The sequence below is a fragment of the Lasioglossum baleicum genome, chromosome 18, assembly GCF_051020765.1.
Source record: "Lasioglossum baleicum chromosome 18, iyLasBale1, whole genome shotgun sequence".
In the NCBI taxonomy this organism is placed as follows: Eukaryota; Metazoa; Arthropoda; class Insecta; order Hymenoptera; family Halictidae; genus Lasioglossum; species Lasioglossum baleicum.
The window spans coordinates 9,396,573-9,412,679 of record NC_134946.1 but is presented as its reverse complement, the minus strand read 5'-3'; the positions used below and the strand labels follow the sequence as shown (position 1 = coordinate 9,412,679).

Sequence of the window (16,107 nt, the reverse complement as noted above, 5' to 3'; positions counted from 1 at the left end):
CTAATTCTATGCATTTGTTAACCCTGCTGTCCGTTCTCCTACTATTCTTTCCAACTAACAAAATTATTGTAACTATACAGAAAAGATATTAAAGCTGACAAAAAGGAAAAGAATATAATTAATCTTATAAATGTTATTCATTATTACTGCACACTGTTCCGCGTCATTTCATTTTTATATATTATATCACAATGTTTTTCTGCTGTTAAATTAATAAATAACTAAAAGATAAGATATGAAAGTTAATTTAAAATTATTAAACGAACTTTTATACTGATATTTCGAAGTATTTTATTAATGATGCATTTTTGGATTTTTGCGAACCTTATATAACGTGATCCTCTAATTTGTTTAGTGGTATATGCTCGGGAGAAACAGTATTGCCATAAGAATATTTTTTAATTAATTTAATGGGGTCGAGGAAGAAAAGTAGCTGGAAGGAACGCTTTTAAGTTGGTTTCCGATTTCAAATTTTTCGGCGGCTCATTTCTTGTGACCACAGCATTAAATCCATTATGGTTGTCTGCTGTGTAAGTCACTGTCCTAATTGATCCATCAGCTTCGACGACCGAGTATTCACCTTTTACAGTATCACCGTCTCTTTCCTCCCACGCAGATTTTGAATCGCCAGTATATCCATCCAGGACGCCATAATTAAACGAATACTTCGGATAAGCCTGCAAAAAATTATTGCACAATAATATTATGTACAGTGCAATATATTAGCAATGAAGAAATAACTTCAGATTACAGAAAATAATTAGATGAAGCAATAAATTCGAGATGGCGGAAAAATCAGTTTTTATTTTTAAATTTTCAGTATGTTAATACCATTATTTTGAGATTGAAATTCGTCTATCATAAATTGCATTCTTCCAGCTTCAATTTCAGCTATTAAACATTAAAAAGTGTCAACAGGAAAGTATTAAATTTTATTTTTTTGTTTAAGCAAATGATTCTTGCCGCTTTTCCCATAAGACTCGGTGCTAATTCCGGCAAGAATCATCTGCTCCGGTAAAATGTTTGTACAGCGCCAATTCGTGCAGCGGCAAAACGCTCAAACTTGTCGCCAAATGTTACCGACACAGCAACCGAGGCGGCGACACTAGCGATCCTAGCGGCAAAACGCTCAAACTCGATGCCAAATGTTATCGCTAGAGTCGCCGCCTCGATTGCTATGTCGGTAACATTTGGCGAGAAGTTTGAGTGTTTTGCCGCTGCATGAATTGGCGCTGTACAAACATTTTACCGGAGCAGATGATCTTGCCGGAATTAGCACTGAGTCTTGTGGGAAAAGCGGCAAGAATCATTTGCTTAAACAAAAAAATAAAATTTAATACTTTCCCGTTGAAATTTTTTAATGTTTAATAGCTTAAATTGAAGCTGGAAGAATGCACTTTATGATAGACGAATTTCAATCTCAAAATAATTCCTAAAGGCATTGCTTCTACGTGGTGCATATTGCATATTACATATCCACTCTATTAAACCAGAGATGAATAAACAACGTGTGGAACAGCGACAAGAAAAATTATTACAATATATAATATATAATATATAATGTTTTAAAATGTTTCACACAAATTACCGTGTGCTCAGCTTCTTTTTCAGTTTTCGTGTCCCTCGCGACGACTGCGGAAGCTGTTTTAAAGATGGCGGGTGCGAAGTAGACCAACGATGACGTTTTTGGTAATAATCTGTATGAAATTGGTGTGGCTACTTTTACGTATGTTGGTAATGGAGCCTTATTTCCGGTTTGAAGGGTGCATGCTACAGGAACTGCAGCTCCTTCTACCGGAAGTGCATCGATTGGAGCGCAGGGAAACCTGCTGGGGTTAAAATAAATGGATAATTAAAAATAAATAGATATAGTTGAATCGGCAATCTTACTTTTGGAGAACTCCAGCGATGCCAGCATCCACGAAGCAACAAAGAATAACTATCTGCACAAATAGAATTAAAAATAATAATATTACTCGCAGCTCATAATGAAACTGAAACAGTCAAAATTATTACAGAACATTCAAGATCTTTTTAGAAATCTTGATTTGGAATAATTCTGGCTTCGGTTGAAAAATTTTAGACAGGAGGATCTTCAACTTGAAGATCTATCGCGCATGCGTGCACCAGATTGTCATTGCACAATGTGCTGCAGCCCGAGCTGCAAGGGAGTGCCAGTGTAAATTCTTCACTAACACACGTGCACTTGCAGGCAGTCAGCGGTTCTCCAGCACATGGTAGTTCGTAATTATTTTTATTTGTTACAAAAAAGAAACGGCGATTGAAATACAACATTTAATTTTCTTATAATATTTCTTGTAATTCACTTTTTGAGAGAATTATTTCAAACTTTTTGCGTGTCATTACACTCATTACTGATTCCAGAAAGAAATGAGGCAACCCTAATGCGCGCGATGCACTCCCGTTCGCAGTGGAGAACGAATGAAGCAATTAGAGAAATTGCGGTCTACACGGGGACAGATGTTTACGTTTCCTACTTTAATTGCAAACCACTATATTAGGCAATCGTACTTTCAACGAGCGATCTCAAATGGCGACACGATATAAAAAGTGATCGGTGCATTTAAAGACAGATTGGATAGATAGTTTTGCAACTGTAATACCTAAAAGAAATTTTTATACTTGTATCACATCTTCAATTCTTTATTAATAATATGTTACATAATTAAATAACTCTCCTAAAATCTCGCTAACAAACAATACTCGACAAATAATATTTATAATATGTTTTATCTAATAATATTTATATTTTCTTAATAATTCTTTCACAATTTTTAAAAATAATTTGTTCTGTGTATTTAGATGAAACTGACGTGACGTAATTATTAAAAAGAAATTTTTTTACTTTATTCAATAAATGCAATCTATAAACAAATAATTAAACGACAATTCGTATGTTTTGAATAAAATTCAAAGACAAACAGGATATAGATATAATTAAACTTAAAATATATATTAAATCTTTTGTGCAACAGAGAATACGTGAGAGAATTTTGTACTGTAGAAGATGTAAAAATCAGTAAAAGTGTAGGTGATGTAATTAATATATATATATATATATAATACTAACCTTCTTAACAAAATGTTTAAAACAGCCTGACTTCATTTTACAGCAATAATTAAAGATCACAGTTGATTTAAGACGGCCAGAGATCCTTCAGAGTCACCTTTGATTAATAGTTATCCGAAACCAATCACATTTTATTGTCGTATGAGATTGTATTTTATTAAATTGTTTAGTGTTTTGTTATTTAATTGACTGAGCAGGCACGTGCACACTAAAATTTGAAGGGTATCGAACGAAACCTTCACGGCTGCCTTCCGAAGAATAGGACATCAGCATCCAGCTCATCTTTATATACGACTTATACAGGGTGCTCTCAACTGCATCTCAAAATGATTGCTCGATAAAATTAAAGTAACAATTATCACTATCATATTTAAGTTGAACTGAAGTCACAAGTAGTAACAGTTTTGTTAATAACGATAATTCTTAAGGATATCTGGTACGAGTTTGTACTGGAATTATTAATTAATTCCAAGTTCTGTGTCTGCATGAAATTGTTAGCTATTGTTGCGTAGATATTAAAAAATGTGAAACTATTTTTAATAATTCCGAAGAAGTTTAATATTAATTTTAATAAGTGGGATTTTGAGGAAGGAGCTGTTTTTCAATCATACTTTTGTTATAGAAAAAATAATTTCTCGACAGTTATTTTACTAAAGCGATGACATATTTGGTTCAAAATTGATAACAATTTCTTTTGTTCATTAAATTGTTCAGGACATGCAAGAGTCTCGAGTCTTTCGGATGTCCTCTGTGCAGAGACGAATCACCCGGTATAGTACGTTCACTTGCATTTTTTGGGCCATTCTTGTGTATACAACGCAGGATGCGCAACGTGCAGTCGTGGGAACGTCATCGCTAGCTGCAACTGATTTACTTAACAGTTCTGATAATAATGAGTCATTAAATATAATTACAACATTTCAACGAGTGTCAAATTTCTTTTTAGTCAAATGAAATATATATAATATATTTCTTCATGTTTACATTTCTAGTAATTGTTTAAATATTTTATGCTGTAGTTCTCTTCATTGCTTAATATTTTCATATATTCTTCAAAATATCGTAAAACTCCTAATAAGAAAATTCCATTTTTTACGATTCTTAATTCTTCTAATAAAAAAGAAAATATAATAAATACACTGATGAAAAAACTACAATAAATACACTGATTTGTTAAGTTGTATGACTAAATTCTGATTATAATTTATTTACAAGATTCCCAGAATTATTATGACAGAAATATGAATGAAACACGAAAAATGATAGTTAAACATAGTCTATTAGACGCAAACAAGCAGCGTTTAGAGCTCCATTCATTTCTTCCGTTGCGCAACAACTGTTTAAAGAAGAATTCGAGGATCTAAATGCTATTGCACAATCTACGCAGACATTTGTCTGCGCCGACGACCATAATCGAGACTTTCTCAATTGTCAAAGGGAATCCAGCAACCGTGTACCACTGAAAATTCAATTTTCATATACATAGAAACAGTAGGATTAACAATATCAACGTTGATGATTGAACTTGTGCCACCTACTTTTCTACGACACTTCGAATCCCCTGATATATGTATACTACCAGCACGTATTAGGAACGCATAACTAGCATGGAGGTATCCGACAAGGACAGACATGAAATTGTATTAGAAAGAAAGAGACAGGCACAGAGCTTCTCAAGAATACATGAACTTAGTACGAAATTGATTAATACCGCACTTGTTAACAATTTTGAAACAGATGCTATTAGAGAATATACATAGAAGGGACCTTTGGCGACTTTCACACAGAGTTGTGTTGAATTACAATTGAATTACTTCACGAGTTATAATTACAAAGTAATTCAATTACATTGTCTTCAATTATTTCGTAATTGTAAATTCAGTAGGCTGGTTCAATTTAATTACAGTATAAATTGTAATTCTGGTCTCTCATTCAATTAATGAATTTTATATTTATACAATAGTATTCATAGTAATTGAAATACAATTACTAAATACAGTGTAATAATTAGACTGCGGATTTTGTGCATTTATGACAAAAATGGGTACGTACAATTTAAAACAGTGGACATGGTAATAATATTTAAGGACGTCAATGTATTAGTTTCACCTTAATAGGATAATTAAAAGAAGAATACAATTTTTATTTGGCTCCTGTGGCCAGCAATCAATGCAAATATTTTTTATTTTGCATAAAGATCCGCAGTCTAGTAATAATGAACTATATGTATATGTATAAGAAGAATATAAGAGATGGATAAAGTAAAAGATTATTATGAACGAAGAATACGGTATATATTCATAAATTCATATTGTGTAATTACATCATGTAATTAAATTACGTAATTCAATTACAATGTATTTAAATTAGCGCAACTCTGCTTCTACATATGTATATCGTAACAATTATGTTTTATTGCTGCGGTTTACACGACGGGGATCAATAAAAATGAGAACGACAGAAGAATTAAGAAACCCCCGGTTAATATAACAATGTTGATTCTATGGTCTAAACGTTCAGGGGATTACAGAGAAGTTTATTTAATATTAATTTCAGCGTGTTCAGGGGTGGTCTCGTGTTTGATGACGATGTCCACCAGCTTGAAATTGTTCTGGCTAAATTTCAGTTCGTCGATCGGCTTGTCCAGAGGGAAACCGAGCGGGGTCTTGTCGAATACAGCATCACCGAATAAACTGGAATGATACTTGACTTCTTCCAGAACCTCGAACGGTTTGATGTACACGAACAGTTGGAACACTTGTCCTTCCGCGCTACCCTTCGGCAACAGCAATCTTTGGGGGAAGCCACCGATCTGCTTCAGCAACTCACTGTCGGTATGTAAGTGCTCCAAGAATTCCTTGGTCGACGGGTAGTCAGGGATGGTGAAGATGGCATCCAGACTGTTGCGCGAGATCACGTTCTCTCCTTCGTTCACTGTTAAAGACACGTTCGAATAAATTTACAATGAAAATTCTTCTAGAATGAAAGAATTAGGCTATTGTCCAAATCTGTGGTTGCAGGAAGAACGCTGCGTGTCACATACTATCACTTACGAGACATTGCCGATTAAAGTTTTGATCACTAATGCTTTGACATAGGACATCGGTTAAATTGCATTATTTAGACTTTCTTTCTGGTAAAGACGTAAATCCTATACTATGAAGCTCAATGAATGCGTAAACTCGAATTTGTTGAAATTACGACATACGGCGTTTTTCCTGGCAGCCGCAGAATTTCGCCCAATACTGATTTCCAAGATACTCACAAGTGACCTGCCAGTTGTCGAGTTCGTAGAAGCGGAGGTATCCCTGTGGAAGCTCGATGAGCTTGTTGTTCACGTCGTATTTAGGTCCGAGGAAGATCTTGACGGATGCCTGTTGCCTTACGGCGGAGTCGACGGTGATGTTGTACGTGAAGTTATGGTGGTTCAGACGCAACTGTATCACATCGATCGTCTCTGTTGTAGCCTGGTCTGTATTCTGTATCAACAAACCGTCGTTGATGTCCGTCTTGAAGTAGTCGAAGAACGTCACCAAGCTGTCGATGGCCACGGACTTGATGTTCAGGCTCTTGAAAATGACATTCTCGACGGTGTACGGCTTCTGGTTGAGCTTGTACCTGAAACGATTCCCAGTCACAGTTACACTGTAACGTGACACCGGTTGCAATTTCAGAGTTCAGCTTACTTTTCGTAGAGACCGACGATCCTGTTGTAGATGCTGAAGAAGGCAGGGTCTCTCAAGGAGGCGATCGATGTCTGCAACACGCTGGGAATGATGGCTTGCTCGTTAACATCGTCCGCGGTGTAGCCTAAGATGGTCCTGGCAAGCCTGTCAATGCTACCGTAGAAGTACTTGTTGACGGAGTCCTCGTTACCTTCGATCAGGTTTCCAAGGATGTTCAGACCATCGAAATTGTTGATGTTGACCCACTTGTTCTCGCTGGTGAGGACATTGCCGGAGTCGATGGCAGCCGCGATTCTCGCTTCAAAGTTCAGGATTTTCTGCAACAAATGGGTACATTCAAACAGCGAACCCCTTCATTCGTTTAAGGGGGTAGACTCGTTAGAAACGTAACAATAGGACTTTCGAGGGCGATTGCGGCCTAGCTTGATCTTTTATCTAGCGCCACCGACTAATGAGAAACTCCATCTTTGCATTATCGGGAAATGAGAAGGCGAATCCCGCATCCTTGCAATCCTGGAAACCAGTTTACTCCCCGCTACCACGGACGAGTTATCTCGCGACGCAATGCCGCTTGCGCTATGCCACTTGTCTGCACTTGTCTGGCATACGTCTGTGGTAGCGAAACGGTTAATCCCCGACCACTGAGCTAGTTGTGCTATTTGTGATTGAATTGTATTGAATAGAAATGCTTTATTTTTAGCTTTCCGACCATAAAAAGGGATTCGATTTGCGATTCCTACTAACTCTCACTTTGCTCTGAGCTATCTTTTTCCTATCTTTCTCCTATCTACCGCTTCCTCTGACCCCATCTCACTCAATGTTTCCTCTATGAACATTCTTACCATATGTGATTCAATTATATCGTATTTTTAACATATTATAGCTCTCACAAGTCTGAGATCGTTATCGTTTCTACACTCACCCTGATGTTACCGTAGGCGGCCGTGGGGTACGGAGCTAAGGCTTGCCTGTGGGGCACTGGAAGTCCATTGTGGTAAATCAGGTTTGGTTCGTAGCTAATGGGGAACGGCGTGGTCCATGCGAAGTCTTCGACAAACGGCAGTCCGTTGGACAGCTTCTCGAGATTGTATCTGTTCAAGAGATGTTTGTGCGAGTACAGGTATTCCTCTCCGCGCTTGGTTGAGTGGCTCTTCTTCAGCCAGTACGGGTTGTTAAGAGTCAGGTAGGTATAGTATTGGTTCAGACCGATATCCTCGACGAAGTAGTTCACTTTGTTCAACACGTTTATCTCATGGTTCACGTTCCAGCCGGAGTAGTTCGCGTAGAACATCTTATATGGAACTACAGGCGGCCTGCCTGGAACAATTCAAAGTTGGAACGATATAAGAAAAACTTTCGTCAGTGAGACTATGTGATTTCACAGCAAGTGCTGAAGTAAAAGAGTTATGTGTTCGATACTAGAAGAACTCCAACTAAATAAAGGGAACAATTACCAGTTATTTTAGTGCCACTCTTGTAGTCGATGGCAGCCTTGACGACCTCGGCATTGAAGTACAGATAGGGGTACTTCTCGTACAATTGTTGCAGCCTGAACTCGTTTGTATCCGGCCTGGTCAACAGGGCGGTGTACAGAGCATAAACGAACTTGCCCTCATTTTCGTAGACCTTCGCCCATGTAGCAACATCGTAGAAATTTGAGTAGTCCTTCGCATTGATGAACAGCTCGTATAAAGCTTTTAATTCCTTTATATGCTCCGGATGATAGGTAGAGAATATTTCGCCGCGTTTGAGGCTTGATATGTTCCTGAGGTATAGGTAGTTATCCACGACTCTCTGCAAATTGTGTTTACATATAATACTTGCTACGGAGACAACGACGTAACCTACACTATGTATACATATGTATACGTAGAGCGAGTCTTGTAACATGACGACTGCAATATCTTGATAAAAAAAATCAAAGTAACACAAAGCACATTACTCCACTGTTGTACCTTGGAAACTATGCAATGATTGTTTGAAAAATTTTATCATACAGCTCACGAGTTATTTGAAATCGTCACATTACGAGTCTCACCCTGTATATGTAGTTATATCTCCAGGAAGAAAGAGAAAAGAATTTACCTCATCTTTGAAATCGTCTCTGTTTTTGTTCAGGTCCCAATTCCTGGCCTTGTTGTAGAGATCTGGAGTTGCGATATCGGGTTGGACAAGATGGTTTAAAAGATGAAAGATTTGCTTCTGTTTGACCACAAAGTCGGCAGACGGATGGAAGGTGTGTTTGCTGTCATCAAAGCAAGGTAAATTATATTTTAAATAGTAAATAGTAAACAATATCCTATTTATCTTAAAGTATGCGTACAAAAATACGAGAATTTATTTGAAGCAGTATTTTTGGAAAATAGAAACATTAAAAAATAAAATTATTAAGAAGTATTAAATCACCCACAAGTAATGGGATTTCCCAGAGTATAAAGCAAAAAGTGAAATATATAAGTAAAATATATTATTTTCGAAATTGTGTATGTTCAGCAAAATAAAAACCAGAATATTAAATCGTATTTGATATATTTATTCCACCAAATAATGCCCACCTGTGGTAGGCGTTAGCCACCACGACGAAACCCGCCACCAATCCCAGCAACCACAATCGCAACATGCTTGTAAGAACTCCACAAAAACAAGCTCGTTGATCTGTTCGGTTACCGCGGTTTTTATACTCCATCCGTCGTGGACCATGCCCACTTTGATCGGTGATTATCGTTCGAACAAAAAAAATTCATATGGTAATCGAGTAATCGCCCCCTCGATGATTTTTCGTTTTGCATTACAAGATGCGTCGTGTTGGTATAGACGCCGTTTGTTTTTAGGTGATCAAGACATCTAGACTTCGTAGCGATTTTTTGGAAATTTTCTGGAGATTAATATAATAATGGTATGATCGTTATGTAACTTTGATGTATGTAAATTTATTAATGTATAAATAATTTTCTCATTGTTATAGTCATAAATATATATATTTAACTTGCATTTTTATTACATACTAGCTGCTCGCGGCGCGACGCGGCGCACAGTGGCCGAACAAAATATTCCTCATACAAACGTTGCAACCCCTTTTCACCCCCTTAGGGGTTGAATTTCGAAATATCTTTTCTTATTCCTTGTATAGATCATATAAAGGAAACCTCTGCAAAATTTTAGATTTCTAGGTGCAAGGGTTTAGCCTGGGACGTTGATGAGTCAGTGAGTCAGGACTTTTTTTTATATACATATATATATATATGTATATAGATATAAATAATTTTCTCATTGTTATATTCATAAATATATATATTTAACTTGCATTTTTATTACATATTATAATTAAATTGCAGATTTTTATGCAACATAAAAATTTGCTACATCAATTACAGAAAATATAGGAGTTGAAACGGAATGTATTTCCGTTGTTAATGATTTCCATAAGTTAAAAATAATGTAACTGTAGCTTTGATTTGTTTCAACATTTTGAAATGAAATTGATATAAATGATTGCTAAGTGAATAGATATTGTAGATTAACAATTTTGTATTCTTCAAAATGTCGAATATCAACATTTGGAAGAGAAAGTTTACTGCATTACGTAACCGAGGTTTTTTTTATCGCGAAACCAAGACCACCGTAAATAAGTGGTTTATCGAAATCCGTTTGACATTTTGACATCGATTGACATCATGGTCGAAAGAAATGAGGTTTATAAGTTGTTATTTATAATAATCTCGAATATGTACATCTAAAGTTATGTTTTCACATGATAATAAAAGCGCAATTCATTACACAATTATAATCTAATCTTCGAAATATTTAACATATAAAAGTACAGTAAAATAGTATTAAATCCGTTGTAAAATTAAGTGTAAATTATTTTTTCAAAATCAACGAACCCACAGAACAATGTTCAAATAAATGATTTCTCTATCGCGAAATGATTATTCAATGTGACAGTTTTTAAATGAACGCGATTCGAACGAAATATCCAGCCATAATCGCAAAACGATTAAAAAAAAAGTTAATCTGTCTACAAGCCACTACCTAAACGCATGATTGGTATGCATAAACGTCGATATAATTGTAATCGAAATTAATCAGGAACGGTTGAAATACGAGCGAAATAATTACATGAAAACATTGTATCAAGGCGCAGATAAATATCTTTTTATTTTTTGGAGCAAGTGCTCCTTTCCCTATCTTTGTTGCATATGCTTATGGTTCGTTAATTATCCTTGATAATTTCAGAATATATATTGGAAAAATTCCCCTCTGCTTGGTGAACCGTTCAATATTATTGAATGGTCTCGATATCATCCAATTAACTAACTATAATGATCCCTTACAACTTTGTGTCGCGCCGCAATTATATTGTTACGATGTCCTCGTGCGGCGTGTATTAATAAATATAACATAACTAAACTAACTTATCTAACACGACTTAACAAATCGTTATGGAAAAGTAGTTGTAGATTTAGGGGATGCAGTACTTACTTTGTAGAGATGCATTATAACTAGACAGCAGATCGATCTTTATGCAAAACAAAAATTTTCTACCTGCATTGTAACAAAGTGGAGTGAATCAGATATTTATTTTCTCTCAAAGTATGTTTGATAGGTTGAAAACAATATAATATATCTCGAAACACAGAAGACATGGAGCTTAGCCGCTAGCACAAGGGGGTGCATGAATACGTTTTTATCCCGGAAGTCCTTCGGGATTAATTGTTGAAATTAAATTAGTGTTATTCCTCTGTCCTCTGTAACGGTCAAAAATTTTGGTACACAGGTAGCCGTTAGCCCAAAGGGGAGCACGAATGTTTTTATTCTGGAAATCCTACAGGATTAAGTGCTAATAAAATAAATTAGTGGCATATCTCCAGAAATAAGGCAGCCGGTGATTTTTCAGCGGGAATTACGCTAGTTTTTAAATTCTTCTAATATTTTTACTATTTTAATTTACACCTACTCATTTTTGTCATAAATGCATAAAATCCGCTGCCTAATTATAACAGAGATTTGCATAATATTTGCAATAAATTTATCCCGCCCCCCTACTCAGGCATACACCCTAAAAGAAGTGTAATATTCAAGAACACTTAAAGAGAATTAACCCCTTTAACCATTCATCGTCAGTTTGGATAATCGAGGTTCCACTAAATCGTGTATTAAACCAGCAACCATGCTTCCAATTACAATACATATGTCGTGTTTAGGCTCATTGTAAGAGAAAGATGTCTGGCATTAGGATCTCCTAACCAAAACCAAAGGAATCATAGTACAACGTGTAAAATTCAGATTCTTTATTCGGCGATCTTTATTCTCGCGTCACAGATATAAAACAAGTCGACAATGTGAAAACGCATGTTCCGGGGTTTCTGTACCCATTGGCATCTACTTGGGGGTGTTGTAGATGATCACATCCTTGAAGAACATGTTCGGGATGTTGTAGTTCCAGCCGTAGAGCGGTCTGTCCAACGGGAAGCCAGGAGCTTTGCCGTCGTTCAGGAACTTGCCGAAGAAGGGCAGCTCATAGTAAGAGGCGTTGTTCTGCTCGTAAGGGCTGATAAAGAAGAACATCTTGTACTTGATGCCCTGGGGGCTGCCCTTAGGCAGAGTGAATCTCGAGCTGAAACCGAACTGTCTCTCGGAGTACTTGAATGGCTCGTTGCCGCTGATAGCTTTGTTCAATTTGTCCATGAACTGGTCCATTGGCATCATGTCTGGCATTGTCAGCATCGATTCGGAGCTCTTCCTGATGATGTTGTTGGCTCCGGCGCAGACTGGAAGAAAAGCCGAATTTTTAATCATGAAGACAGTCAAAAGGATTTCATGGATTTATAACAAAAATTAGTGGAGATCAGACGAAGATGGAGCGACTTACGATCAACTTCGAATCTGTCCATCTCGAAGAAGTATTTGTAGTATTTCTGCAAGTAGTAGAAGTCCTGGCTCTCCTCCTCGAAGTAGGGGCCAAGGAAGATCTTGATAATGGCCTTGGACTCTTTGTCGGAGTTTATGTTGAACTTGTAAGAGAATGGTTGATAATTCAGACAGAGGCGACGAGCCTTCATCGTCAGAGATTGTCCTCGTTTGAAGTTCTCCATGTTGACAGCGTTGTTGATGATAGTGTCGCAGTTGTCGAAGTAGGTGCTCAATTTGTCGATGTCCACCGAATCGATCTTGATTCCTTGGAACTGCAGCTCGGCCTGCGAGTACATCGGCTGGTACTTCTTGTATCTGTAAAAATCATTGGAATTTTGTGACTGGAGTTCATACTCAAATTTCAGGAATGATGACTTGATTAGGTTGGAAAATATTGGACGATTATGATAGCGATGAATATGGACCAGAAGAACCTGAAGAGGATCTTGGAGAGGAACTTGTCAAGAGAGTTATAACATGTTTGGCAGAACTGCCATACCTGAGGAAGTAGCTCATGATCTTCTTGTAAAGCGAGTAGAATGCGCGATCTCGCATGCTGGTCGAGTAGCATTGAAGAGAACTGGGGATCATCTGATTCCTGTTCTGATATTTGAAACTGAATCCAAGGATGTCACGAGCAAGAGCATCATACATGCCATAGAATTTCTTGTTGCACGAGTCAGCGTTGCCTTCGATCACGTTGGCCAACAAGTATAAACCTTCAGGCGAGTAGATGTTCACCTTCTTTCCTTCGGCGTCCAACAGGTAGCCCGAATCGATCGCTTCCGATATGCGATACTCGAACTCGGTGAGGCTCTGCAAAAATTCAACTCGAGTGGTGACTCTGAGGCGCCGCTAAACATTGCTGCACCATTATTTAAAATATTGTATATATTATTAGATACGTTGGTATCTAATCAATTATTAAACGTTCAAGTATTGTATCTGGTGTTACATATGTATATCAATTTCGTATCCACCAAATTTAAAAAATCATTGAGAACGGACATATTCTAGGTCGGAAGAAATGTTTGATTTTCGAGTTAAAATAGCTCCGAGTGAAAAGGGTTAACTTTGTCTAATTTTTTGGTTTTTTTGAAACTATCTTGTTTCGAATTACTTCTTAGTTACTACCGTCTCACCGGTACCGAGTATACTTTTTCGATACGTACGTCCAGATACTTGCTCTTGTAGAACGGAATAGGAGAATACTGGTTCCTCTGTGGTACAGCGATACCATTCGAGTACATCATATTGGAGAAGTATCCTGGACTGATGGGTTTGTACCAATCGAGGTCCTCGATCTCGCCAAGGCCGTTCGACATACGTTCCAAGTAGTATTTGGCCATCAACTGTTGGTGATTATAGTAGTATAGTTTTCCGCGGAGTTCCTTGGACATGCCAACGTAATCGCTGGACAACCAGAAGGAGAATATTTGTCGGAAGTAATAATAGTAGGCGTTTAAGCTCGGGTCCTCCGTAAAGTAATCCATCCTGGACTCTTCGTCAGCGAAGGGAATATAGGCGTTGGTATAGTTCGCATAAACTATGTACTTCTCTTTGTTTTCGTACCCAAAGTTTGCGCCGCAACCTGAAGAAAAATCATTTTTTAATCCTGGATATCGAAAGAAATTCGACAAGAAAATCGAAAGACGACAAATGACTTTTTTCAGTCAAAATTCATGAATTCTCTACAATAATCGTTATTTTTGAGAAAGCTGACCTTTGGACATCTTCAGGTTCTGCGCCTCCTGGATCACGTTCAGACTGTAGAACAGATTAGGGTAGATTTCGTACATGGCCGGCAGCCTCATGTACTTGCAGTCGTTCCTGTAGAACACCGCAACAGTGAAAGCAGCCACGAACACGCCATCGTTCAAATTGACACGAGCCCAGCATGCTGTTTTGTAGAACGTTTGGAAATCCTTCGCAGAGTAGAACAGTTCGAACAACTGTTTCATCTCGTACAGATTTTCAGGATTGTACAAGGAGAACAGAGCCTTGCTATTTAGCAAGGACCCTTGCTTGTACCACCAGAGAAACTGTTGCACTGAATTCTGGAAAGAAAATGAACAAAAGTTTGTTTTATATTCACCAAAGAATAGGTCTTTAAATCATCATCTTGAAAACTAGACGTTATAGATCTAACAATCCTCCCTGTAGATTCTCCAAAAAGAAAAATCACCTTATTGTTGTACAAGTCGATGTTGCTCTCCAGATTATAGTTCTTTCCGATGTCGTAGAACTCAGCATCGATCAGGTCATTTTGTCTGACGTATAATAGAATCTCGAATATTTTCTTCTGTCGATGAAGGAACTCCATATCAGCGGTACGGGTCCCATCTTTTTCAAATTGTACACCCTGCGCGGCGCAAATGGCGCCGAGCGCCAACAGCAATACAAACTTCAGCATCCCCCTTAATTGTCAATGACTGCTTTATTGAATTCCCTCGGTGAGCGACCGGAAGACCACGTTTCAACGAAACGTTATACACCGGTTACACTGAGACCAGCTGCTTTTATACTTATTTCTAATAATGCAATCGCTTCAGACCTCTGACCTGCCTCGTATATTGACAATATACCACCCCGATGGATCTTTATTGTGCATGCTTGATTATATTATTGCCATTTTGTTGCCTGACAGGTCGCTGAAAATACAGTGGGTCAAGACATTGCATTGCCACATTGACAATCCCTCCGTGATAATTCGACGGAGATACAGTCGCAGAATTTTGCAATGAATTCTGCATTTTCTGTTTAACGAAAAAATTGGAAATTTTCAGTTTGTAATTGATATCTGACAAAAGCCAATAGTAAAAGCGAAAATTGACTGGTTGACATTTATTGGGTTGGTAAGAAAGTAATTTCGGTATTTTAAGGTGAAATAAAACGGAGTTTCGTTATTAAAGCGATGAACTTTAATCGATAAAATATTTTCTTATTTATTCTTTCTGGCAAAAGATCATCGAACAAAAGGAAGAATATCTTATTCATTGAAATACCGAAATTACTTTTTTGCCAATCCAATATAATACGGATTATACCGTCTAATTTCTAATGAGAATTATTTTGGGTATTTGTGTATAATGGAATACTAAGGAATTTGGATTGTACTAATATGTTTAGTAGTACTATAGAATGCTATCGCATAATGTATGTATCAAAGTATACGCGCCTATAAAATTCGAGAGGTCTTAAAATTGTCTTCATGTTACGTCATCGCGTTAGATACTTGATGCAATCTGCACTGATTAGCATATTTTCGTTATTCTTCTCGGTTCGTCGACTTTCTTCGGTAAACAATCGAAATAGTAATTACTCAGTGGTCGACAGCGTCAACAGCACCGTGGAATTTTCCGACAGATATTATAGCCAATGTATATTCTAAGAATTTCTTATAAAAATTCATAATGA

The 16,107-nt window shown here is 37.2% G+C and overlaps 3 protein-coding genes across 4 annotated transcripts; all 3 read right to left on the bottom strand.

The window, feature by feature from the left end:
* Positions 1 to 45: 45 nt before the first annotated feature.
* Positions 46 to 3,338, bottom strand: LOC143218178 (uncharacterized). 2 transcript variants are annotated; one of them, XM_076443216.1, is made up of 4 exons: positions 3,092 to 3,338; positions 1,891 to 1,943; positions 1,589 to 1,829; positions 46 to 677 (listed from the first exon to the last, which is right to left on the bottom strand). In XM_076443216.1, the coding sequence occupies exons 1-4, from the start codon at positions 3,125 to 3,127 to the stop codon at positions 408 to 410; spliced, it is 600 nt and encodes a 199-aa protein (XP_076299331.1). In that variant the 5' UTR covers positions 3,128 to 3,338; the 3' UTR covers positions 46 to 407. The 2 variants fall into 2 exon arrangements, with proteins under 2 accessions (XP_076299331.1, XP_076299332.1); XM_076443217.1 differs by having other exon boundaries at positions 1,589 to 1,826.
* Positions 3,339 to 5,360: 2,022 nt separating this feature from the next.
* LOC143218174 (hexamerin 70a-like) lies at positions 5,361 to 9,428 on the bottom strand. Its single transcript, XM_076443211.1, has 7 exons — positions 9,333 to 9,428; positions 8,863 to 9,022; positions 8,232 to 8,571; positions 7,700 to 8,094; positions 6,778 to 7,094; positions 6,357 to 6,709; positions 5,361 to 6,025 (listed from the first exon to the last, which is right to left on the bottom strand). The coding sequence occupies exons 1-7, from the start codon at positions 9,395 to 9,397 to the stop codon at positions 5,628 to 5,630; spliced, it is 2,028 nt and encodes a 675-aa protein (XP_076299326.1). The 5' UTR covers positions 9,398 to 9,428; the 3' UTR covers positions 5,361 to 5,627.
* A 2,625-nt stretch (positions 9,429 to 12,053) lies between these two features.
* On the bottom strand, positions 12,054 to 15,188 carry Hex70c (hexamerin 70c). Its single transcript, XM_076443210.1, has 6 exons — positions 14,876 to 15,188; positions 14,414 to 14,747; positions 13,863 to 14,281; positions 13,190 to 13,506; positions 12,650 to 13,005; positions 12,054 to 12,548 (listed from the first exon to the last, which is right to left on the bottom strand). The coding sequence occupies exons 1-6, from the start codon at positions 15,101 to 15,103 to the stop codon at positions 12,160 to 12,162; spliced, it is 2,043 nt and encodes a 680-aa protein (XP_076299325.1). The 5' UTR covers positions 15,104 to 15,188; the 3' UTR covers positions 12,054 to 12,159.
* Positions 15,189 to 16,107: the final 919 nt, after the last annotated feature.